The sequence below is a fragment of the Empidonax traillii genome, unplaced genomic scaffold (assembly GCF_003031625.1).
Source record: "Empidonax traillii isolate 1590-97213 ecotype Southwest subspecies unplaced genomic scaffold, ASM303162v1 scaffold591:size1139884, whole genome shotgun sequence".
Taxonomy (NCBI): domain Eukaryota; kingdom Metazoa; phylum Chordata; class Aves; order Passeriformes; family Tyrannidae; genus Empidonax; species Empidonax traillii.
Genome location: NW_020955784.1, coordinates 895,582 through 921,906, shown reverse-complemented (window position 1 = coordinate 921,906; position 26,325 = coordinate 895,582). Strand labels below are relative to the sequence as shown.

The 26,325-nt window shown below is 37.2% G+C and overlaps 1 protein-coding gene across 3 annotated transcripts in view; it reads left to right on the top strand.

Moving 5' to 3' along the window:
- HMGCLL1 (3-hydroxymethyl-3-methylglutaryl-CoA lyase like 1) overlaps nt 1-26,325 on the top strand; it is a 79,555-nt gene that overhangs the window by 37,062 nt on the left and 16,168 nt on the right. For all 3 annotated transcript variants that reach the window (XM_027898316.1, XM_027898315.1, XM_027898317.1), the window contains exons 6-7: nt 5,192-5,255; nt 8,344-8,532. In XM_027898316.1, the coding sequence (XP_027754117.1) occupies nt 5,192-5,255; nt 8,344-8,532 (253 nt within the window). The remainder of the gene's footprint in view (nt 1-5,191; nt 5,256-8,343; nt 8,533-26,325) is intronic.

Below are 26,325 nucleotides of genomic sequence, written 5' to 3'. Positions count from 1 at the left end.
ATTCTAAAAATAGTAACAAATATTTTTACTACAGTATTCACTGTGAATAGCATATATATTACTTGTAACTGGGTACTAAATACATGGAGAGGTTCTTTTTTTTTTTTCTTTTTAAAGTCAAATGTGGAAAAAAACATCCTGGCCTTATTTGCACATTTCAGGCTTGGCTTGGAGATTCTGTTTCTGAAAGAATCTCCTTTCTCTCTTCTCTTCCTTGTGTTTCCCCTTTGCTTACAGTAAAGTCTGCTTGTTTTTAACTAATGGCTTCCTTTGCAAAGAGACAGAATATATCAGCCTTGAGATTATGAATTCACCAAATGAGAGGCATATACATTTTAGCACAAACATCCAATAAAAATAAATACATCTGCAGTGAACATGGTAAATTATATGCAAACTTACACTATAATAATAAACAGGAAACAGCAGCATCTGAGTCTGCAACTGGCTTCTCAGGAGGCTTCATGCTTCCAGCTGTGGTAGCAGCTGTGGATCTGGCTCTGGAACTCTTGCTGAAACAAGCTGACAAAGGGCTGATTACAACAACATGGAGTTCAGTTTCTGCTTGGATTCATTTTCTTTTAACACCCTTTGGTTAAGAAAAGTTTGCTCATTTACCCTATTTGAGGTTTTATATTCTTTACTTCACAGACATTGGGCTGGTGTGGTGATTATCACCATTCCTAGTGACCTTGATTGTGGGGACCTTATACTGTCTACACCATTTCTGGAACATTGCAATTTGGTTTCGGCTTACTGGAAGAAATTTAAAACTCTCTTCCTCTTCCTTCTATCTCCTCATCCCCAGAGGCTGTTCATCATTTTTGTGCAAAATATTATGCAGTAAAATTGTCTATTTTTTGTTTTTATATGCATAGAAAACAATTCAGTAGAAGACCGAATGATCCTCACCTGCAGTGAAATCTGTAGAACAGGCAAGAGACTGGGTAAACTCTGTCAGGTGAAACAAGTAGAAAACTTCTTTTTATCACTTTTTATTAAAGGGAGAAATTCTGATTTCACAAAACTTGAGTGAGCAAAACAGCATATACCCATGTGTTTCTAAAGCAGCTGTATACATACGTTCACTTTCAGGTCCTTCTTTACACCACTGGTTTCATGGGCTCTTTTCTTGATGGCATGCTGAAGATGTAGTTAAGCTACATCTGGCCTTGATTCGGCAGAGATTTAAGGACATACTTAGAATTAAACACTTCCATTGCAGTATCTGCTTTGTAAACTCCCAGTTTGCTTCTGCTCTCATACTGTGGAGTGTGTCTGGTGAATATCCTGAGATTAGGATAGTCTTTTTCATTACACAGTATTTTTTTCTTTCAGTCCTGCTATCTTTTTAGAAAACAGCTGTATTCTCCAGCTTAATTGAATTCCCAAATTAAATCCCAGTTGCCTCTGCAACTTATTGCTCAAACTCTTGTTTTCCTCTGCTGCTTTTCTTCATGTAGGATCTTGCTTTTTCTCCTAAGAAACATAGATACAGTATCCTTTTCCTTCTGTCACTTTCGTCTCTCTCCCTTCCCCTGATCCTTTCTTCTCTACTGTCAGAGCAGCAGAAGTTTCTTGTCTACTTCCCATCTGTACCCCTTCCACTTGCCCCAGTGACCCTATGTTCTGTTCTTCCTCCTATTTCTTCCCTCCCTTTTTCTCTTTCTTAACCTCTCACTGTCCTCTGGCTCTTTTCCACTTGTAATATAAGCAAGCATTTGCCTCTTAAAAATTGCACCTCTGACCCTACTTGGTTCTTCATATCATATCTCATCGCCTATCTCTTATTCATTCCTAAGCTCATTGAAGGCGCTGTTTATAATTACTGTCTGGGGACCCTCTTCTGTGATTCCCTCCTATAACTCCTACACTTTGGCTTCTGTTCCTTGCTTGCAACTGCAAACGCTCTCACCAAACTCCCTGATGACAAGATCTCGGAAACAGTAGTCTGTTCTCATTCTTCTGGACTTGTCAGTAGTGTTTGCTGCAGTTGACCAGACTGTTCTTTAAATTTTTTGTCGTCTGTTTCTCTCCATGGCTCTGCTTTGGTAATTTCCTTCTTTCTAAGCAGTCCTTCAGCATGTTCTTCAAAGTTGTCTCCCATTTTGGAAGCGTGTGGGTGGAGGTCCTGGGGCTCTGCTTTCGTTGTATTCTCTTGTGGTTTTGATGCCTTATGGGTTATTTCATACAAAAAAAAAAAAAAAAGTAGCAGCCAAACATATCCGTAGATAACAGATCTACCTCCCTTGTGAAACTTATTTCCTCAGACTTTCGCTTATTAATTTGGAACCACACAAATGCAATTACAAAGCATCCCACTCATCTCTGCCTTCACTGTAGATGTCTTGGCAAATACTCAGACCAGATATATGATTATCTTCTCTCTTTCACACATACATGTGTATTTTCTCCTTTGGTATGCTAGGGCTCTCGGTATCCCTAGTTTTACTCAGCCCTTGCCTGCATATGTTCCAGCTTGTATGAACTTTTCTATAAATGGCTCAAATTTTATCTCTTATTTCCAATAAGAGTACAGTAAGATCTTGTCAAAAGGAATTTATATTTTATGTCCTCTATTAAAAATGCTTATCCTGATATATGTCTGGAGCACATTTTGCTCTTTTATAGCCTCATTTTGAGCATTTCACTTTCTTCATCACTGCCATCAACTGAGTCCCTTTTCTATTGCTCCTGTCTGTTCTCAGTGGAATGGGAGTGCCTTTTTCTTTTTATTGACAGTGCCAAAAAATTTAATGTTATCACCACATTCTACTTTTTATTCCAATTAATTAAATGAAAATGTTAGATAAAATTCTGCCAAGATCATTCTTGATGAACTCTACTGAAGAACTGTTCTTTCACTGTCCACAGGATTTTGTTATCTCTCTGGTGGGAAGTTCTTTTCTTGTCAGATTCTTTCAGTAATCCTTATTTTCTCAAGTTTAATATTGAATATCAGATGCCCAGATATATCTGTCATATTTTCCTTGTTTAAAATGTCAGTCTAGTCACAATGGTATAAGTATGGGGAGAGCTCATAATCTCAAACAGATTTGTGTATTATAGTAGGCGGATTCCTCGGGTCACCACATACTTTCATACCCCAGCAGGCCCAGCTGAATTATGTGAGCTCAGGCAATCTGCTCGCTGGTGTGAACCACAGGGAGTATTCCCTTGTTCTCTAGATACCTTTTGGTCTGCTTTTGCTTTTGTTTGCCCTACTCCATTCCAGATGTCATTCATGCCACATTATCACTACCAAATGCATGTCTTCTTGATCTGACATATGTAGACGTTAGGAACCTGTAAAGATATATGTAAGTAAAGGGAACATGTGCACATATGTACTGTATGTTTTGCATTTACTTAGTATTTAGCACTGTTCTTGATCACTCCATAAAAAGTGGTGTGGCTAATTTTTAAAATAATTTCAGTAAGTATATGTATTCACTAGCTCTAGGCACTGTAGTATTATGTAAGAAGTAATCCTTTGGGTCTGAAATTTTTCATGCTTAGTTTAATTTGAAAAACTTTATATGCTTAAAAAAAAATAAAGGAAATTATCCTGAATTGCTTTTGAGTTCTGTGTCACTGAAAATCGGGGCAGTGTTAAACTGTTTACAGTAGCTACTTTTTTGTCTTTAATGTAGATAAGAAAATTTTGAAATGTAGATAAGAAATTCTCAAATTTAAACAGTGACATTTATAATTGGGGTTGATATCTAATGAATTCTGTGGCCAAGTTTCAAAAAACCTGGTCTTCATGATGACATAGCAATAATCGAAACCAGGCCTAGTAGGCATCTGGACTAAAATTATGAGCAAGATGTAATGGACCCAACCACTTTCATGGAAACAAAATTAATTTCCATTTCTTTGTCAGGGCTAATCAAGTTCTTTTTAGATTCAAGGTTTTTTTCACTCTTGCTTCTATTTCTAGCATGCCAAGACCATACTTTCATATAAGGAATGTAATATGTCCTATGCCTTAATATATGGACTTTTTTTCACAATTTGTTTTTGCCTGTTACTGATCCTAATTTCACATTCTATCAGCCACTTCCTCCTTCAGCTGCAAAGAAACAATACATCTTTTGCGCTGCGAACCTTGACTACATACAAACTGGCATCTATTCAATTCCTTTTGCATTATACAGTGTATAATTTTACATTATATCCTTCAACACTGAGCAAAAGGGAATGACAGGAGATCGATGAAGGCTCTTGTTCTTCTATAAAGCAACTGAGCAACCTCCCACTGGGACTCTGCCTGCCTCTGAATCTGTTATTTTAAATCCTTTTACAGTCACACTTTTGATTTTGACTGGCTGTTTCTTGTTAGTTTAATTGTATTCCTAATAAATTTAAGATAAAGAATTAGAAGTTTAATTAGAACTTCATGGCTCTTAATTGTCATTAAAAAGAGGAAATTTAAACCAAATCCTATGCTAAAAGAGTATAAGGGCTGAACAATGGAAGTTTGGTTGTGGCTTTCAATTTCTGTGCTTTGTGGAGTTAATAGCTGCTGAGGGACATGGTTTGCATTCTCAGTTTCTTCTTGTCCCAAGGCCTACCTAAATTACAGTTTGCAGTGGAACTATAATTCTTCTGGGGCAATGGGACAGAGATGCCAACACGGAGACAGAGGGTGGAAACTACCTCATTCACCACAGTTCTGTTGACTTATGAGATGGTGGGGTTGTTAGAAGTTGTTTGTTGTCCACGTGTTGCTTTCTCTGATCTGGGCAGCTAATACAAGGAAGAAAGTGGTATCTTCCTCTGAATACCTTCTATGGACTAGGCAAGGCAAAGCTTGAGCTGGCTCTTGCAACTTCGTAAGGAAATACCAAGAAAAATGAAGTCTCCCACAGCATCATTAACTTGGCTTCACTGCCAGTTCTTTACACCTTGTGACATACACTGGGCATAAAGCAAGCTATAAATCTGGATTCTGTGATTTAAAAGGAAAACTGATAAATCTGCTATTTTCTTCTGATGCACTTTTAACTTTTCATTCAAATCTTTGTTCTGAATTGATTGTCTAAATATTTAAAAATTATATTTAACCCATTTTTTAATGTAACATGGATGAATACATGCATTTTATATATATATATATATGTGTGTATATATATATATATATATATAAAAAACCCAGAAGTATCATTGTGTGTTCTTTCTGTTATAGGTATGTATCATGTGCATTGGGATGCCCATATGAAGGAAACATCATACCAGCTAAAGTGGCAGAAGTAAGCATGAACTTCTGGCTTGTCTTCTGGTTTGTCTTTTTAATGAATCCAAAATACATTTTAAAATGTCTATAAGTCATGTTCTCAATCATAAAAAGATCTTTAATGGATAAAAATTAAGGAAAACAAGGACAAAATATATCTAATGCTAAAACTGGGTGCATAACCTCACTCAACTATGGGCAGTCAAATGTGAGAAAAATAGTGTATTTTGGTTGTTGTCAATCATGAAAAAAAATATTCTATTTCCTCCAGCAAGAAAGTAGAAAATGCTTAAGGAAATAGACTCAAGCACATATGTCAGTGGACCGTGTTGTCCAAGATGGTTTCCAGCACAACCTTTTTCTTTTAAATCCATTTTATGCTGGAATAAGCATACTGTGCTGTCAGCTGGTAGAGCCTCTCCTACAACTTGCTTCTGGTGAGTGTCATGTGGTTGACACATGAGCCAAAACTCAGCCCCAACATGATTTCTTCAATTGCTCTGCTGCCATGATGGAGTAAGTCGCACCTTCCCTTCCTGCCCCCTTTTCCCCTTTAGGATAAAGGATAAGGAAGAAGATGTCTTAATCCAACCTTTTTTCCCAGCAGAGAGGTGAGTGAAACACAAGTGTAAAATTTTGTAGGAAGGCGAAGAGGGCATCAAAGCTGAAATGGATGGTAAAAAAGAAAGTGGAGAGAGAATTCAAGAGGCTGAAGGCAGAACACACTGGCCTTCCAACTAGGGATAGACTTGTCTTCTCTTTTACACTTAATCACTTATTTTTGTTGATATAGCAGAATACTCGAACAATTATCTTTTAAGTTGTAGCCCTAGCAGTTAGTCTACATTTGTCTAATATACTCCATTCTGCTTGGGTGGTTTTCAGGTCCTACTCTCCTGTATCTTCTTCTAGTATACATTCCAGAGGGAACTTCTGGATATATATAATATAATACTTCTCCCATAGCAGCCACACATACTCACAGTCTTTGAAAAAAAGTAGCTAAATTGAAAGGTACTCAGTATTTCTAAATTAACTTTTTCTAATAACGTGAAGGTTAGAATTGACACAGCTTTAGTTTGAGCAGTGATGACGTATTGCTTATTGTGTTCCTCAACAGGCTTCTTTCCTGAACAGGTTTGTTCTTTAACTACTCTCTACTCTCCTTGCATAGAAGAGCGCCTTTGATCAATGCTTGGTGTCAGGGCAGTGTTCCCAAGGGGAGTAGCACAAGACTCATGCATAGTAAACTGCTCAGTGGTGCAGAACACAATGCCATTCAATCAACAAAGCTGCAAGCTCATAATCGCATCCTAATTACATTGACAAAACAGTGTGTTCTCCTACACCTTCCTCCCAAAAATCCACATTGAAAACTGACAAAAACATAACTAATGGGATGCCTCCTGCTATGGTAAAATAGAAAATTGGAAAACTCCCATTCAGCTTCCAAGCATGCACATGCTTCTTGAAAATAAATATAGATCTCTTTTTAAGAGTCACTTTAAGGTTAAATCATGACATCAGTGGTGATGATGAACTTGTTAGCAGAGTTTCATCCTCTCTTTTTTCATCTTTCAGAACTTTGTTTTCAGAAGGCTGAAAGACCTAAGGACTGAACATGGAAAAATGTGAATGCAATAAGATTTCTAGCAGTTTATATAGTCTCAGTTATCACTAAAATGCTCATCTAGAAAAACTTTGAATCATGAATTAGAAAGAACAGGAGGAAAAAAAATGAAATCTGCTTCCTTTACCCTGATCTTAAAGAAAAGCTGAGGTTTGGGGATTAGCTGGATGTAATCCACCCCTGACTGGTGATGATCATGTTCTTTCTTACAATGGTAGTCTAGTTAAAATGCCTGCCATGTGTTGATGATATAAAAATATGCCATGTGATGGAATTCATTTTGCAATCTGGTGATTGTCCCCTTCTTAACATGTATGTTAAATTTGTGTTGATATGAACCAGTGAGTCTGACTTTTAAAGCACAGGTTTATTACATTTGCAGTAGTCATAGCACTCCCAAGCCTTAAGCAGGACGATTTGGACAATGTGAAGTTCTTTTTCAGCTGTTCTTTGAATTAAGGGAACAGCAATATTAATCCAGCACTTCCAAGACTGCTGGTGCAGCACTTTGTCAGCTTCCTCCGACATATTCACAGCAATCCCACTGATGAAGTCCTTGAATTGCTTTAACAGCAGAGTGCAGTGCAACTGAAGATGTCTTGGAAAAGGGTTGTATTTTTTCATTTCTAAAAATCTAGACTGGGATTCTGTTCCAGTGGAGTGGTCTTTTGGGATCATTAATACACAATGGGGAATCCTAAAGGAGACAAACATTTTCAGCAGCTGAAAGTAAGGTGAAAGGTTTCCAAATAAATTCAACAAAAATAAGATGGAAAGATCCTGAATTCAATTTCCAAAGCAAAATTGTCAGTGAAAACACAATTTTGTGCTTCTGTGTATGTTTCTCTTCAGACAGAAATTATGGAGCCAGGCCTCAGTTCTTTTACTCGTGCAAAGAACTCCTCAAAGACATAATTCCAGAAATATTTAGGGTTCTACTTACATAAGTAAGATCTATATGTATACAGTTTTGTTTGGTATTAAGAAAAAATTTTAAAACTTAAGGACTAGAATGTTAATTAAGTTGCAGTTTTGCTTTGTTAGTGTTTTAGTGTTTGATTTCATGAGAATCAAACAGAATTAATATTGCAAAATTAATATTGACTGCAACATGTTAAAACTTCAATTTTCATTGATTTTTTAAGTGCCAAGAGAAAGCAAAATCAGCTTCTTGTTAATTATTTATTGTCTTAGTTTGGCCATGTGCTTGGCTTCATGTAAAAAACAAAATGGCAGGTTTTTACCCTGCACAGCTTACAAGCTGAAAAGTACATGAAGAAAACCAAACAGCTGGGGAGTCCCCAGAGAGAGGAAAATGTTGGGAAGGGGCTTGACAGAAAATTCGTAGTGTTAAAATTTTGCCTATTTGGATTATCTGGGAGAGTATTTTTAAATATATGTTTAAATATATGTTCTTGATGCTATTTTATATTCTTTTATCTTGACCTCTTCCTGTTTTTCTGTTTCTAATCAGGTATCTAAGCGCCTGTACAGTTTGGGATGTTATGAAATCTCTCTGGGAGATACAATTGGTGTGGGGACTCCTGGAAGTATGAAAAAAATGTTGGAAGCTGTTATGAAAGAAATTCCTTTGAGTGCTCTTGCTGTTCACTGTCATGACACGTATGGTCAGGCCTTAGCCAATATCCTCACAGCCATACAGGTAACTCAGTTTCTCTTTTTATATATACAGTAGAAAGAGTCTTAGTTTAATTCAAATGTGCAATTTTCAAAAATGCCACTCTTAAGAGATCATTAAGAGAGGAAAAGGCACTCACAAAACCTTCAGGAAGTATTGCTCACACATCAGGTTGTCAATAGGTATTACTCCGATTGCTTTTGCTAGAAAATGTCAATCCTTGTCTATTCATTACCTTCAGTTTCATACAAAATCACTAAGAAACAGTGGAAACTACATTCCATTGATACTAGATGAAAGAGTGACATAAAATACATTTTTTCTGCTATCTCAAATTCCACTTTTCTTAGAAACAGCCATATGTTTGTGGCCCACTAAACTAAAATTTCTGTTTTACAGAGGTGTAATGCACAATTACACCTTGATTTCAGATTATCGGTAATTATGTACACAGAATTATCTAGATAATTTATCACTGTTAACATACCTTCATTATTCTTTTTTCTTTATCAATTATATCTTCCAAGTAAGATGAGCAACAACTTTATATCTTATGTAATCAATTTTAAAATCTGTAGCTAAATAATCAGAAATAGTTAATTGTTATAAGAGATTTTTTTTTTCCTCATGTTGATATATTTTCAGAATAGGACATAATGCAAGAAAGAGACTACAGGTTCTAATGTAGTTTTTGCAAAAATATAACCTTGAAAAATATTGTAATGTGCACATGTATTCCTAAGGAGACCAATTTGTACTAAGTGTTACAGAATCAAAAGCTGTTTACAAATTCTAGGCCTTTATTGTTCTATTTTATACTTAATGGCATCTTCTGCTTCCTTGTAATTCAGGCAACCATTTTGAAGGTCAGACTTTCCTTTGTCCTTAGTTATTTTGGCAGAGCTCATATTATGTTGTTTAGATAAAACAGCTGGTGTGTTAACACTCTTAGTGATATAAGCCACAAGAAGGAACAAAAAAAGTTTCCATATGGGAATCCACAGGTATTTGATTAGATAGCGAAGAACAAAATTTGGTAAAAAAGGTTCTAACTTTTACTCACAGCACTCACCCTTACTCACTTTTACTGTTGGAATTGTGTGTGTGTACCATGGGATAAATAAATTGCTAATTTCACAGTTAGCTTCAGTTGCAGATGCAATACCTAAAAGCATGAAAACCCCTGAGCATGGGAGGAGTTGGCCATAAAAGTACTTGAAGCATTGTTTTTCAAATCCTTCCTTAACATAATTGCTGTTGTGGTGCCTACTAAACACTAAACAATAGCTATGCTTTTTTAACCCCAGTATTTGTTGTGATTCTTGTCTCAAGTTAACCTCTTGCTTCTGTCTTTTTATTTACTGCGGAAATCAACTTTGCAAGACTTAAAGGGGAAAAAAGCTCTTGGGTATCTAATATGCAGTTTAGGATAATTAACATGTAAATTCAAAGAGCATAAGACCTAAAAGGAAACCCCTGTGCAACTTTCTCAGATTTCTGGGAAGCCAGGGGTGCCTGAGACCCAGCAGAAAACTTCCCTCTGTGCTCAAGTTCTCCTGCAGTACATGTCTAAAGGTGCAGTGGTTTTGGCTGAGCTGAACTTGTCATAGATTTTGCCAAAAGTCCTTGATGAAGCAGGCATTACGAAGTCTCTCTGACTGGCTTTGTGTATGCAGCTCCTTGGCTCATTCTAAAGGTAGATCCCCAGGCTCTTGGATCCTCCAATGTAGTCTGCACCTCACAACATCCTCTCTTGTCTCAGGTCAAAACAAGGCAGCCACTCAGTGAATTATAGTTAAGCAATACTCCTTCTAAAACAGGACAACTTTTACAGGTCAGCCATTTCCTGTACCTTCTGACAAAGACAGAGGAATGGCAAAGCACTGGAGTAAAAACCCTTGTTTTCAACTCAGATGGTGTTTCATAGTCCAAAGTCTCCACAGACACAATTTCCTACCCTTCCCCCTTTATCGGTCTGGGTGACCGCCACAATATTTCATCAAGAGTGAAATGGGTTTGGAGGGTTATAGAAATAATAGGCTACAGTAATTGTTTGCAAACAAGTTTAAAGAACATTCAGCAAAAAAATTTTCAAAATACAACCTCAGGGTGAGTACTATTGTATTGTATATTGTATTTCCTAAGAATTAATGAATGACAGCTGGAAAGCCACAAATCACTCCGCACTAATTCAGGCATTGCTTCGATGGGAGATCTCCTAAGAGTGGAAAGAGGTGCTGGTGATTCACTAAGTGATTTTTTAATACAGATCACATTGTTCCATGCAGGATTATACTACCCAGAATATTTTCTTCTGTTTGGGGCCAATCCAAAGTCATCTAGAACTGACAGGCTATATCTGTATAAGAAATTAGAAGGGTAGTAGTCTTGCAATTTTAGTATTCAGTTTTATGTGTGTTGTTTTAGCAAAAGGATAGTTAGTGAAAGATGGGAGAGAGACTAGCCATCTTTTAAAGTGTAAGTAATTTTTTGTGTTGCTAAAATGAATAATACAAATAGAAAGCATTGCTTAGAAAAATGAAGTTCACTTTCTTTTATGAAGAGAATCTCTGTAGAAATGTGAGGAACATGAAGTGATGCTTCAGAACAAACCAGCAAACATTTAAAGTAGAAACATGACTGGCTCTTGGTTAAATGGTTTAGTATAAAGATACTGGAATATAAATTTACCAAAGGGATAAATTCAGAAGATGGAAAGTGTTGTGGAGATCTAGTTAGAGATTATGGTATTCTGAGTAAAATTACATATGTGGGTTAGCTAATGTGATAAACAAAGTGTAGCTAAAAGAAGTAGTAAAACATTTATAGGAAATTATTACAGATCTCCAAGGAAGGGTAAAAAGATGGGTCAGGAAACTTCTGGAGAGGCCCTGGTAAGGTAGACCATTGATCTAAGAAGATTTGAATTGCTTTGACAGTTGACTCTTGTTGCGTGTACAGAACGGGTAAGAAAGGGAAAGTTTTTAATGGAAGTGTTACAGAAATCTCTTCCTGTAAAGCTTGTGTAGTTGACAGAAATAGGTTTGTCTTTCTTCATAGCACATATCCAAACATGCAAAAGAATACGCTAAGAGGCAAAGAGGAGTTTTGGCCAGTTGTGATACCTCAATAAATGAAACAATCTGATGGTAGTCCCATAGAACTTTACCAAATTCAAATTGCTATCAAAATTCATTAATATGAACTGATCACTACACTACTGAGATCAACTACTAACTTAAAGAAAACAAGACTTACAAGGACTAAGGATTTTTACCACATTGTGTAATCATTTCCACCTTATTGGGCACAGTGAAATGAATGAGATTGATTACATGCCAAATGAAAACACTTTTTATTAGTTCTTTCTTTTTCCAGAAAACAAGAATTTTGAAATAAAATCCCCAATTTAGTACCAGAAACAGATTTTACAAAGCCTCTAATTAAACTTTCAAGGTTCAGACTGCAAAATCCAAATTTGTGAATATGGGTTTTCATTGCAAACATTATAATACATATAATATATCTCTCCTTATAGAAAGCTTAAAATATTTAGGAATATTTTATTATTGTCTTTAAGACCCTTGAGTTTTAAAGGTAAAATAAACTTAAAAAAATGTGTCCAAACAGGAATGGCTGACGTCTTCTCTGAATCACTTAACTGAATTGATTCTAGCCTTTTGGTATATGCTGGAGAGACTAACCAACCTGCATATTTTTATGCATCCGGTTTACTTATGTAGTAAAATCTAGGTTCACACAAAGGAACTCAGCATTGGTATGGCTAAGTTTTAAGTACCAGAACCAGGAGAGGAGTCTAAATGTAGATGCTGAAGTTCATGGTTTATTAGTTCACAAGGATCATTGTGTTACAGGAATAGAGTTAACAACATCCAGCAGCCTGAAATAGTAGAGCGTAAGTTAAGCAACTGAAAAAAAGACTTTAAAATTCCCTCCTCCATGATCCATATGAGCTTATATTCAAAGCCTTAGGTGAGATGAATTTTCCACCCAAAACCAGCTCCTAGATGTAGCTGTCCTTCTTGTCCTTTTGTGTTTTGTTTTGTTATGTTTTGTTTTGTTTTTTTTCCGAATGCTGGATTTGCTCTTTATGGCTCTTGACCTTGTTTGAAGTGACAAGCTGTCACGACCCCTTTCAAATGCTGATTAAACACCAGTTTGCTGCTGAGATCCCTAGTCCAGGAGCTGCTTTCTGCTAAAGAGCCACAGTGGGGGCTCCCTCTCCTTCACTTGGTGCTGGCTTTAAACCTGGAGCTCTTGTGCTTGACCTTTTCCTGAGCTACTCTGCAGCAGTGTTGCAATTGCACTTGTTCCCAGTCTTGTACCTCCTGATTCTCACTCTCCTCCTCACCTGCCGGCTTGCCTTACTGAATTACCCTCTGACATGGCTGATCGGAGTCTGATCCTGGTTACTGTCTCCAGACCTGATTCTTATCTTGAATTTCTGACTCAACTTCTAGGATTTTTTCTGGCGGGGGGGTGGTGGGAGGTTTTTTGTGTGCTTTTTTTCTTTTTTTCTTTTTTTTTTCCTTTATATGTTTGTTTGTTTTGTTTCCGGTTTTTTTGGTGGTGTTACCACCACTGCCTGCCAGGCTGTGACTCTTGGCTCCTTGCTTGCCTTCTTTTATGGAGTAGTCTGTCCTTGCTGCTGTCGAGTCTTTAGAGGAGGGACTAGCAAGCATCTTGAGCTTTAAGGTTGGCTCTTAATGGCAGGTAGTGGAATGGGTGCTGAGGGTTGGTGGGTCTCATGTGCTTTGATCTTGGAGCTCAGCTGGAGGTTTTGTGTTGCAGAGGCAAGATACTCCTACTCTGTTAAACCCAGAAAGCATTTTCTGCTGTCTGGATGTACACAAAGCCCTAATGGTTCTGCATTGGCAGCACTGTTGGGTCAAAAAACACCTCAAGAAATCAGCCTGCATAACTGGTGTCGGTGTCTGAAAGCACTTAAACTCTCTGTCAGGTACCAGACTATTTTTGCTGCCATTCTATTAAGTTTGTAGACCTGTATTTCAGTGACTGACATAAAAGAATGATGAATCTCCATATGATGAATTCTCCATAATGATGAATCTCCAAATAAATACAGAATCTATAAGAACATTTCTGTACTAGAAAATTCACATAGCATTTGTATCATGCAGTCAGTTCTTTCCCCTTTGACGATGAGTGGGCAAGCGATCAAAATACATACGTGACCAGTCAAATTATCTGAGCCCTGTAACCCTCCATTTCTTTTCCCCTGCACAGCCTGGCACTCTGAAGTCGTTATGTAGCACAGTGTGAAGGTGGGAGAGATTTGCCATATGAAGCATGCACATTTTTTAGGATATTGAAAAAATGTTAATACTTTTATATTCCTATTTTGAGGAAAGTGTAGAAATGGAAAGGTTTCAGCAAACCCACAAGTTTGCTTTTCTCTGCTGTTTACAAATATATGCCAGGAACCTGCAGAAAACTTTGAAGAGATCTCCAGAAACTAATTTCAGGGTTCAGATAGGGAAACATTAGAAAACACAGCTTGACTGAGAATAGCTGTACAGAATTCAGGAATGGCTGGTCACGCTTCAGTATTTTGCTGGAATTCTTTGAGGCAGTCACTGCCAAAGAAGACAAAGGATATGTAGATAGAGTGGCCATCATATGCTTTGATTTTTCAGAAAACAATTTACAGTGTCCTGCACTGGAAGTTAATATTAAGGCATGGAGGCATGTAATAAGTGGAAAGTTGGCTGAATGGCAGGAAACAAATGGGATTATGAAACAAAATTTCTTCAAGCTCAAAAGCATCCATCAGTAGGGCTGTGGATCCTAGGCCTGTGGTTGTGGATCAGTAGGCCTGTGGATCCTAGGTTTTCCTGATTAAATGAATAATCTGCAATACCGTAAAGTTCATGTTAAGGGCAGTTGTTCTAAAGTGTAGAAATTAGGTTTTTCAAATTTTACATTTGTGAAAAATTGTGAAAAACAGGATATCTAGCATAATTTGTAAGTGGAAATCTGTGTAATATTCTAAAACATGCAAAAGAAAAAGTTTGGAATCAAACATAAAAATATGGGAATACACATAATTTTAGGTAAAGCGAGAGATAATTTATTACAGCATGCCTGTCCTTTTAAATAAGGGTCCTCCTATAACTTTCTGCTTTTGGGTTTCTGTAGGAACTAATTTATCCTAGGCACTTACTAGGTATTTTCTGAGTTTGAAGGGTAAACAGTGCTTTTGAATTATTTGTCAGCAAACTAAAAGAGCTGTTGGCAAATGCACAAAATTCTTTAGACAACATCAGTTTGCTTTTTTGTTTCTGTTTCCTTTTATTCCCCGTTCTTATGGAAATGACATTGCACTTAGCTAAAGGTAGCAATTAAAAAAGCAGATGTTTGACATGAAGGAGTATGTGATATTAGCAAAGAAAGTGAGTAGAATTGTTTAAGTTTGAAAGCTAATATGACAGGTGAATAAGACTCTATTTCAAAGCAGGTAAGTTAGGAGGAAAATGGCAGGTCAGTTGTGAAAATTTACCAGGCTGCAAGGTACACATTTTTTTCCTGGGAAGAAAACTTAAAAGAGAGTGTCTGCTTTGGGAAAGTAGCAACACACTAGCATTTTATCAAATAATATTGCTCCTATGAGCAGTCAGCTAGTTACTTTTGTAAGTGAAAAAACATACTGCACAAATGAATAAATCAGACCTACATATGGAAAGAAAATAAAAACATAGGCGTTCATGCTCAAAATCTGACAGATGCTTTCCAGTATTTTCTCTTTCCTTTTTTTTTTTTTTTTTTTTTTGTCTTTTTATAGTACTGGTTTTACATTGTTGCCTGCAATATCAGCAAAATAATAAAACAAGCAAATGAACAGGCAACACTACTCCTGCTCTTTTTTCAGATCAGTACAAAAGATCTAGCAACCCAATTTTTGCTCTTTTCTCAAATCAGTACAGAAGAAGTAGCAGCTGTATTTTCATTACTTTGTGTTGCTTTTGCAGAATGTGCATAGTATGCAATTTCTGAGGAACCGAAAATTTTTGACCTCTATCCCTATGTGTCAGAAAAACTTAATAGCCTGATAGTTCACAAGTTAATCATTGCTATTATTACAACTGCTACACTATTATTAGGGGAAAAAATTAAATGGTAGACTTTGTTCAAGATTCTTATTTATATGAACATTTTAGGATAGGAAGGGGAATATATTTCTTATTGGATACTGTGAGTGTGAGGCAAAAGTTTGTTCACATGCATATACCAATAGGTAGCCTATATGTATGGTTTTGTGGATTTTGGCTTTTATTTTAAATAAAACTTCCTATACTATAAAGGATTAAAAAATAATAAAAATCTTCATTGTTCTAGCTGCCTCTAATATGATGATTGAATTTCAGAAGCTTTCAGCCCTAGTTACTGAACCAAAAACCTCAAGTCTAAGCCTGTTTCAGGATACTAATCAGACAAAGAGATCCTTCATCAAGTATAGATTATTCTCATCTTCAGTTTACCTCATTAGAGCTGACTTGGAACAGTAGACACAACTTCTCTTTGGCTTACAATCAAATCTCAACTGTCTTTTAAAACATATTTAAACATTAATTTTTATACGCAAATATATGCATCTTTCTTTATATCTCATTGAATTCATACATATTTGTCATTCTAGGTCTAAATTGAATATAAATGGAGAAATCATTGCAACAACTATAGAAATAAAATCTGAAGTGGTTTTAAAACCAAAATTGTTTTTAAAAACCAAGATCATTTCTGTACAAATAGTATTGAAGCTGTGGACTTAAAAAAAAAAAATAATTTGGCCCAGATATTGTTTGCTCTTTTTCTGTGCTTGTGTCCTTCTTGCATGCTTCTGCTTTTTTGTTGGAATGTTGTTTTATTGTAGCTTTCACACATTATAGCTAATCACATCTTAAATGCTTTAATTTCCGAGTTCCCCATTCTGTAAGTGGTGTTCATTTGCACATTTGATTCTTCTGTGTCAGTGGTACATTTCAATTTAAGCTTCATGGATCATTTTCTGATTGATTAAATCTAGCACCATTAAGACCACACTGATTTGGTTGATCAGTACCTAAAATACATTGCTTTCATTACTGTGCATCTTTTTGCTCTTGTGAATGCACTTCATCCCATGCAAAAATAAACAGATTCAGAGAATTTAAATAATTCTCTGATCTTCATCAGATTCTGTTCTACTGCACCTTTAGTTGTCTTATCAAGAACTGTAGTTTGAAAAGGTAAAGGAATTAGTATTAATACAATATGAAAAGACAATTTTCACCTTTTTCCAGCTAATAAGAGGCTTGCAAATTAGTGCTTGTAAACAAGGCTCATACAGAATAGCATAGAATGTAATTTAGATACAAAATCAGCAGATTATAGGTGCTTTTTAGGGTAGTACCCAATACAGACTGTTAGTGTCTATCTGCCCTCTGCTTTGTTCTCTTTTGTAAGGCCTTTTTGCCATTCTTTGCCTCTGTCAGTGCTCAAGCAGAGCACTGTGCTGGCAACTCACTGGTAAGAAGAGAGAATGATGTGAACAGATACCGTGCTCCTGCATTCACTTAATCCTAATGTTTTCCTGGGCATTTATGTTAATTTTTTTCTTCTCTTTCACTGTTTTCCTAGTCATTGTTTGATAGTTGTAAGTCTACGTGGCCAGGGCAATAGTCTTTTTACAGACCTCCTTTTATCATCCCAACTGTGTCTTGTTTAACTTGACTATTTAAATAGCTAAGAGTCAGCATCATCCAGTTCTGAAGTGGACTGGGCAGTAATCCAGCTCTTTCTGTTAGAGACAGGCATTAATTTTTTTTGGATTAGAAACAAATCACTTCCAAATGCTGGAAATGTAAGATGGCTTTTCAAAAAAAAAGGGTTTCAGGTGTTTATAGAACAAATTAGTATAAAATAGTTTTCAAAATGCTAAGCCAAATTTAAAATAAATATTTAGTACTTTTAGAAGCTGTGAAAATACAGAACTGGAAAACTGAAGTCACTGATCTGTAGCATGCATTTAAAAAATGGTGAGGGCACACCAGTATCAAATTCCCCATGCATATTTCTATTGTGCCTCAACTGGATTGCATGTATAAAAAAGGTAGAGTTTTTTTTTTTTACATGATCGATAGTGACTGACTGTAGGTTTAATGAGATGACTGCCTGTAGCAATCAGAAATTGAACTGATAACTGTTGTTTTACAACAGTTTTTGATTCAATTCCTAAAAATAAAAATCTAGATTATCAAGATGACTGGAAAATGAAGAATTTTCACTGGTCTGAAGATTGTTTCTTCTGCCTTATGCAGTATCACATAAGCAATCTCTTATTCACAGAAAGAAAAGCTAGTTCTACACAGCTATTACCTGCCCCTTTTAGTTTTCTGGTGTCTTGCTTATCTCTCCCACATCTTCCAACTTTCACAACAAAACAAATGGGTTTTCCACAAGTAGGTATCCCATACAACAGGTTCATCTCAGAGCTGCTCCATACTTGCAAGCTCACCCCATTCTCTCTTCTCAGTACCCCTCCCACAGCATGCATTTCTTTCTCAATTTCTGTCTCATCAGCTGCCACAGTAATTTTAGATATGAGGCTCTATGTCTGAATAGGATTTGCACTCCTACAGTTGCTGTATCACTCCTTTAAAGGGTTGCCAGGCTCAGCATCTCCTGGCCTTTCTGGTACTATGGCCAATTACAATGAAAAGATTGCATCCAGAAAATCAAAATCTTACCCTCCAAAAAAATGTCAGCACCTCCAGACTGCCAACTACGAATGATGGTGCTAGTTCCTAGACTGTACCAGAAATTGTTTGGTGGAGCACTGCCTGTCCCAGGCCAAAACTGTGCCAGGGATTGTCACAAGAGTTACACAAAGGGGACAATTGAATTTCAGTCCTGATGTCATTTAGTTCCTTGGTCATATATATCTATAGCCACAAAGGAGCACAACTTCCTGTACATTAACATCACAAAAGAGAGACTTTTGCTGTCCTTCCTAGTGGCATTTGTAATGACATTTGAAGATGTCCCTGGAGCTGAGATTTCAGAGGTTCTGGTCAGTTCTGAACGTGCTACTGGTGTCCTAGGGGATTTGAGCTTACATGATGCACACTAAAAAGGTATGTGGAACAGTGACAGAAATAACATACAATATTTCGACATAATTTTGAAAAGAATTTTGAAAGAAAAATTTCAAAATTTGGTGAGGATACAATTATCTTAAGTACCTTTAAAAACAGGTTTTTATTCAGAATTTAATTCCTTGTTCAACTTATATGGTATTTTGAAAATAAATTATTTCTATAGGAGTTGCTTGACTTGTTTTTTAGAAATTGTCCCTGTAGTCATATTGCAGTTTAATCAGGCTGTGACTCTGTATACGTCAGCTAAAGGATAAATGGCTTTTAGACATGTTTATTTTCTCCTTGATGGGAATGACTTCCTCTCCCATTTTACCCTAAAGTAGTTTTTCTTAAAGTTTAATAACAAGTGTAAAATAAGGACAGAACTACTACAGTGGTTCCCACTTAAAATTATTGTTTCTTTTCATGACCTTTCATTATGTGTGAGTGTGTCTATTTGTGGTGGTTTTAATCTAGGCCTTCCCTGGTTACCAGTTTGTAACCAAGGAAGGGGCAGTGTTCCCAGTATTCCATACGATTTTTACGTAAATCGTGGTATAAATAAGAAGGGAGGAGAAGCCTTCGTTCTCCTTCTCTTCCGCCGAAGTTCGGGAACAGTGGGTCCCTGCGTTGGTCTCACTTATCTAAGGTTGAGGCCTGCAGCATCCACTGACCTGCCACGTGGAAGCTTGGAGAGTGCTGGCCATGTCTGCCAATCCTGCTTTCTAAGGGACGTGGTGAGATTTGTTTTACTAGTTATTTTACTAGTTCTCGGGTTTGATTGTGCTTATCTATTCAGTGTCCCTTTGTTTCCTTTTGTCCCTTTTTCCCCTTTCCCTATCCCTTCGAGGGATGTTTGGATTCCCGTTTGCTGTGTACATAGCGTCTTAACTGTAATATACATAAAATATATTTTTTATATAACTAGCTTGGTTTTCGGGTTCTTCAATTTGCATAGTTTTTTTCCCTTTTCCCTCAGGGAAGTAGAAAGGGGGGAAGAGAGGGGCTGCTACTGGGGGTTTGGGCATTTGGCAGGGAACCAAGTCCGAACCATCACACTATTCTAGTTTTTGCCTGAAAAAGAGGATATTGCATGGAACCTGAATTTCAGATCTAAGAAAGAAGGGTCAGAGGAGTTTGCCATGGCAGGAACAGACTTGGGAGATCACAAATCCCAGGGTCTCCAGTAGGGAAGTGCAGTGTTTACAGGATGATGCTTCCTTCCTTTTTGGGCAGCTCTACAGACAGCTGTGCTGAGGGGGTGGAACTAAACCTCTGGCCATTCTTGCATATTTACAGGTCCTGGAAGGAATTTTGTTACCATCCAGCAAACAACGAAGGAGGGAGAGTTACTTCCTATTGCTGAGATACATCAGGCAGCTTTAAACAGGCTCTTAGGATGTTTCCTACAGTAAATTAAACGGCAAAAAATCTGCAGATACTATGACCAGATAGACTGAAGTTCTGAACTGACTCCAGATGAGTGTGTTGGGTGGATCTTTGTAGCTCTATGAGAATAAGTGAGCATTTGCATAAGTGGAATAAGTTGAAGATGACTCTTCAGCTAAGATGGAAACCAACACTGATGTAGTACTGAAAGTATGACAATCATTTTTTCTTTCTGTGCTGTGTAGAAGCAACAGTGAATCAGTCTCCTGAGTCAAATTATGTAATTTATCTTTTTTTTCCTTTTTGAAATATTGCACTACAGATTGAAACAGCCAGGAATTCAGAAATAAAAACTTTTTTATAATTTTAAAACATAAGTGAATGATAGTTTTATATACTCCAAAATTTTGCCAGCTTGCATGTTTGCTTGTTGATTTAATTTTTTGCTATGTTGCTTAGTGCAACAATTTGTTGCTTTAGTGCAAGTGCCATATGGAAACAGATTGCCAGAGACAAATGATGTGATTTTCTTAAGAGAGTCCTTTCAAATGCATAAACACTTAGAGAAAGAAAGAGTTTTTTCTCTTATCAGCATTCATAACAGTTAAATTTTGCTTGCACTGAGAGTTGCAACAAAAGGTAAGAATTTTTAATTTGAAGTAGTATCTTGTCCTCTAAAGAATAAAACAAGTGAACAAAATAACAGTGGATTTAGCAAGGCAATATAATGTGCATATGGGAGCCCCCGGTGGTCTTGGGGAAAAGATACTGCACTGTCACTGCAGAGACCCGGGTTCGATTCCCGGTCGGGGCCCCTCCCCGGGCAGATGGAGCTCGTTAGCCCGTAAAGGCAATCCATCTACATCCTGAGGACCTCGCTGCCACCGTCCAAGCGTGCTTGGCCCCGGCAGACGAACCTCAGGATTAAAGGGTGGGCTCAGTTCCGCGCACACTGTGTCTCACCTAAAAAATCCAATGCGCAGGCTGGAAGGTGGAAAGACCTTCCCCGGTTCTTCGTTCGCGAAGACTGGCCATTTATTCATTATAATGTGCATATATAGTAATAGATAAGGTATTAAGTTGAATGCCTTTTTAAACAAAAGTAGTGTTCTCGCTTTACTATGGGCAGATACATTGGACAGGCAATTGCAAACATTTTTTCTTAAAAAGGAACTTCAATCAGAATAAGGGAAAAATATTTGCAGGACAGTTTACACTGTGCTCCCCACCTTAATGCTTCCACTTAATTAGTCAACATATTGGAAGAGAGAATTCTTAAGGAGGCAGTGTAATGTGATAAGGTATTGTAATATGATGACCATTACAAAATTGATCCAGTTACAATGGATGAGTAGAAGATGAGAAACTGTTACTCTTTTTAAAAAAGTTTCTTGCATTGTAATGAAAATTGTGATGAAAATTTTATTTGATATAAAGATTCATTCTGCCTAGGGTGTCCAAAAAGATGCCCTATTTCACTGCATCTTCTTTGCTCATGTTACTGTAATTATTAACTGTGGAATCCCATCCTGGAATTCTACTTAAGACATTATATTTTTACACAAATGTAAAGTTCTACTTCCTTGAAATTATACAGATGAATGACTAAAACATATATTCCATAGCTCTTAAGGGGAGGTTGTTCCTTGGTTCTGAATCTTTGCAGTAGATGCTAAATTTTCCAACAAGACCTTAGTGGTCCCATTTGTTAAATACATTCGTCTGAGTCTTGAATCAAATAAGGATGTGCATAGCCATTTGCAAGTTCACGGGCTATTTAGTGAGAATGAATTTTAAGCAAAAAAGTACCAATATAAGTAATATACTTTTTTTTCTTGTTAAAAAAAAAAAAAAAAAGGAAAAGGAATAATCAAATTGCAAGCAAACAGAAATACCTGGTGTTTATTATGCCATCATGTTTACTGTAATATTGCCATGATTTTTCCTTAACTCATTGGGAAACTAGTCTTTAGTTCCCCTAGAAAATGAGGTGTACAAGAATGAATACATTTGGGTTTGGTTTGGGGTTTTGTTACAATGTTTTTTGATGTTGGTGTATTTTTTTCCCTTGCAATGATTTTATAAACACAAATACCATTGAGGAAAAAAAAAAAAAAAAAGGCAGTATAGCTGCTGTAAATATTTTGTGAAATGTCCATCTGAAGCCCCTCAGTCTCTGGTAATTAGAGGCCATACTGTGGAGATTGACAGGGTAAATTACCAGTTAATGTTTACACAACAAAACATATGCCCGGTACAATATCCTACACTGATGTTACTGAAACCAGAGTCCGGAAATGTACAGTGGAAACAAAATGTGGTACTTTTCTTGTGCCAACATAAACAGCAATTACAGCACAGTGTGAGAGAAGTCATAAGAAATACTACTGCATATCAGTAGTTCAACAAAGTCAGCACTTTTGTGTAATTGCAGGGGAAAAGGGCTGAAAAACATTACAGATCTCAGCAAGAAATGGCCCTTTATACTTTTAAACTGATCCTTGATAAAACAATGCCGGGGTCATGAGAAGGCTACTCTGCCAATTTTGCTTCACTGTGGGATCCATTGACATCTGGCTGAGCTGCGGAAGCTGGAAAACTTCTTTAATATTCTCTTGACAGTAAAGTGGACATGTGGAAAACATTCTAATCTGTTAATCTTTGGTGCTCCTGAAGAAAAAGGACATTTGGCTTTATACTTTGTGATGATAAATATTAAGTCTCCAGGTCTAGCTGTAAATAAGTTAAAAGCATTTGAATGGAGGATGCAGTTCTTACTTTCCATATATGGGAGAAGATGGATGTGCACCTGTGTAATCCAGATGATGTAATCAACACCAGGAGGTGTTTTCCAAGGGTAGTTTACCATACTTCCTGGAATTCCACTTTTCGTTATTCCGAGTATGTTTTGTCAATGAATCTTGGGTGACAGAATCTCTGAAACTCTTTATATCCTACATACTAAAGTAGAATAAAATACTGTTTCACTCAGGAGATTGTGCAAATAGAATTAAGAGAGATTTGAAATAGTAGTTATGTCTGAATAAAAAGTGCAGGTTTTATTTACGAGCATTAACTGTGCAAATTATTTTTGGTCAACCTTAAATATAATATGGAGTGATAATGAATGTAGAAGCTAACATGGACAGCAAAACAAGACTAAGAGAATTTGTAGTTTCTTCCTAAGGTATAGAGACCAATAAAAGCGGTACTTAAAATAGATCAACTAGGTTATGTATTCCCTGGATGGAGGAAAAAGAGCCTTTTCAAATACTGTGATGGTTGGGTCAGATTTGCCATTTTCATTGATAGATTCACATGCCCCACATTTGTCACATGTACTTCATATACTAGACCAGTGTCCTTCCCTGCTTCTCCATAGCAGCACTCCGTCCTTTTCAGTGTTGTAGCTCACAGTGAAGTGCTCTCTCTCTGAAGCCTAAATTCCAAGAAGTGTTTTTTACCTGTTCCATCCTTCATTCAACCCATTCTCAGCTGATGTCCCACAATTTAGCCAGTAAGATAATTCAGCCATTTATTTTAGCAGCTATGTGTCTACTCAGCTTATCTTCTGTGAGCTTTCAATGGTAGTGAGTGGATTTTTTTCTTTTCTTTCTTCATTGGACCTTCATTGTCAGCAGTTCCAAACATGCTTTCTCCAGTCCCAGCAAAATTTTCCTCTCTGAAAGCTACCCTCAGTAACTTTACCATCAAGTTAAGTAACCATTTTGTCTTCTCTGTCCATTCAAAGCCCTCTGTTTATTTTCCAGTTTATTTTCATACATTTACACTGGCATGTAGCATGTGAGAAAAAACTGATTGTCAGCTGTAGGGCACAGGCAACCTGGCACAGTCTTTGCTTCTCTGGACTAGATGGTTCTCTCCCAGTCTACCCCAAAGCTGCTCTTTGCCCTTCCTCTCTAGTTCTCCCTTTCCCTCCAGATCCCAAGATTATTATCTTCTCTGCTCTATATATTTAATCGGTCTTCTGACTGTATTCAAACCTATATCTGTAGAACAAATATTTTTCATTTATAGATTGGGTTATTTCACGACATAGCAAGCAGGCAAACTGTTAAATCATCAGAGGTTTGCTTGAAACTTCTGCTGAAGAGCATCCGGGGCAGTAACTACTTACTTCAAAGCAGCAGCAGCATCTGGCAATGCCCTGGGTTGCCTGGGGAGGGAAGGAAGGGAGACTGGAAAGTTGCTCAGTGTTCTTGTGATCATTGCATTTTCATGGGTTTCGACAAGACCTTGGCGTGTGCCTCCTGCTCCCCCTGCAGCTTTGTGAGCCATCCTTAGCAAAGCAGGGCTCGGGCTGTGCGCAGCTCTGCATCAGCAAACCCTAGTGTTTTGTAAATAAAAGAGTGTACTTATTCCTAAAAGGAGCAGAATAAGCATGCATAGGCAATACAAATAGTGGTTTGTGAACATCTGCCTCACAACAGTGATTGTGTTATGGCATAGGATTTTATTACCTTTCCAAAATCTCAAAACCAGTCTCCTGTTGAATTGGATTGATTCCCCCTAAACATCCATGAATGTTCTCAGAAGAACTGGGTCCTCAACACAAATGTCGCTGCTCAAGCCCATCAGTGAGAGGATTTTTGTGCAGGTGATGCACTGTCATTCAGAGACACAGACTTTCCAGCTCAGTTTCAGAGAAGTTGCTCACAGTTCCTTGTTGAGGTTGAAGGAAAGAGCATGGCCAGCTGCTGCTCTCTGGACCCTTGGGCATTTTAACCCCCACACTGACCAGTTCCTGACAATGAGGTGGAACTTCCCCAAGCTTTTAACTAAGTCCAGACTGTGTGATCTCGTAAGATCAGTATCCCTCTTGTGCCAAATCTGAGAGTGCAAAGCTACAAGAATATCTCCAAGAAACTCATGTAAAAATTATTGAATATTAGTGTAGCAAAGTATTTTTTCTTTCCCAGAACTTGTTCTCGGAAGTGGCCAAGCCCATTTTTCACTAAAGCTTTCAAAACAATCCAGCCCGAGGCAGAGATGAGGCTTGGAAAATATAAGTTCCAGCAGTTAAAGGCTGACAAAGTAATAAACAACTGAAAGTAGGGCCTTATGATGGAAAGTGTTAGGGAACTTTAACTCTAGATGTCATTGCTAGCTTTGCTTATAATAAATGTGTCAGCAGCAATATGAAAAGATGTGTGCAGTAAGTTAAAGGAATGCTGTATTGACCTATTTTGTGTGGCACATCTGCCCACAAATTGCCTGCATCTCAATATATTTTGGGAGAAAAGGATTTTTTCTTTTCTCCCTGCTGAATGTATTAATTTTCAAATGAAATTATCTGGCAAATTAGATATTTTAATGTAACAGTGACACCCTGTGGTGAGTAGTTATAGGTTTAACTCTGATAAGTGTGTTTTGTGATGTGTTAATTTAGCAAAAGCAGAGAGAAAAAGAGCAGGAAGGAAATGCAAATAACTTTCAGAGCTTTCCACTGAGAGATGCTACCCCATTTTATTTTATTAAATGTAAAAATTTATGCTTCTAATTGCTCAAATACCAAAATAATATTTATTTATATACATTTGTTTTATTGAGAAACAGGGGAATGGCAAGCATTGATTTTTAGACAACTTGATAATTTAAATCAGGAAGGGGCCTTTGTGGGCACTGAACCTTATGAAGGATTGCTGGCATAGTTTTTTTTTATTTCTATGGTTACCTCTATCTCTACAGGATAAGGTGTTTTCCCTGGTGGCATGCCAAGTAGGTGGGTAGCAGACTGATGCCAGAGAGACACAGTGATAGGACAGAACCACACCACGGCAAGAGTGTCAGTGAGGCACTGACTGGGCTTCAGGATTAAATAGCATTAGTCTTGTGCTGCCTTTTGTGTGGGCAACTTTGACCTGACGTCTTTTTACTTCTTCCTTCCTCCCTTCTCCCTTCCTTGAACAAATGCTGAACTAATACAGTGATCCTTTGCCATACCTACATTCACGTATCTTTAAGGCATTGGTACACAATGCTGTCACCCCTAGACTTTGTCACACAACAAATCTTTTCCTGTTTAATGCATACTTGGGATCCTTGATATTACGGTTTCAAAATCTCATAGTTTAGAAGAAGCCTAATTTATGACAGACCTGGTTTATAGCTTCTGATTTATACCTCACATTCCTGGGGTTACTGATGCTGACTTTGCCATTTTTAAGAGAAGGACAAAGTTAAACTTCTGCCAGACAAAGCCAGGTTTAAAGATCAGTAAGGAAGGAGACTGACTGTCCCAATAAGAAGT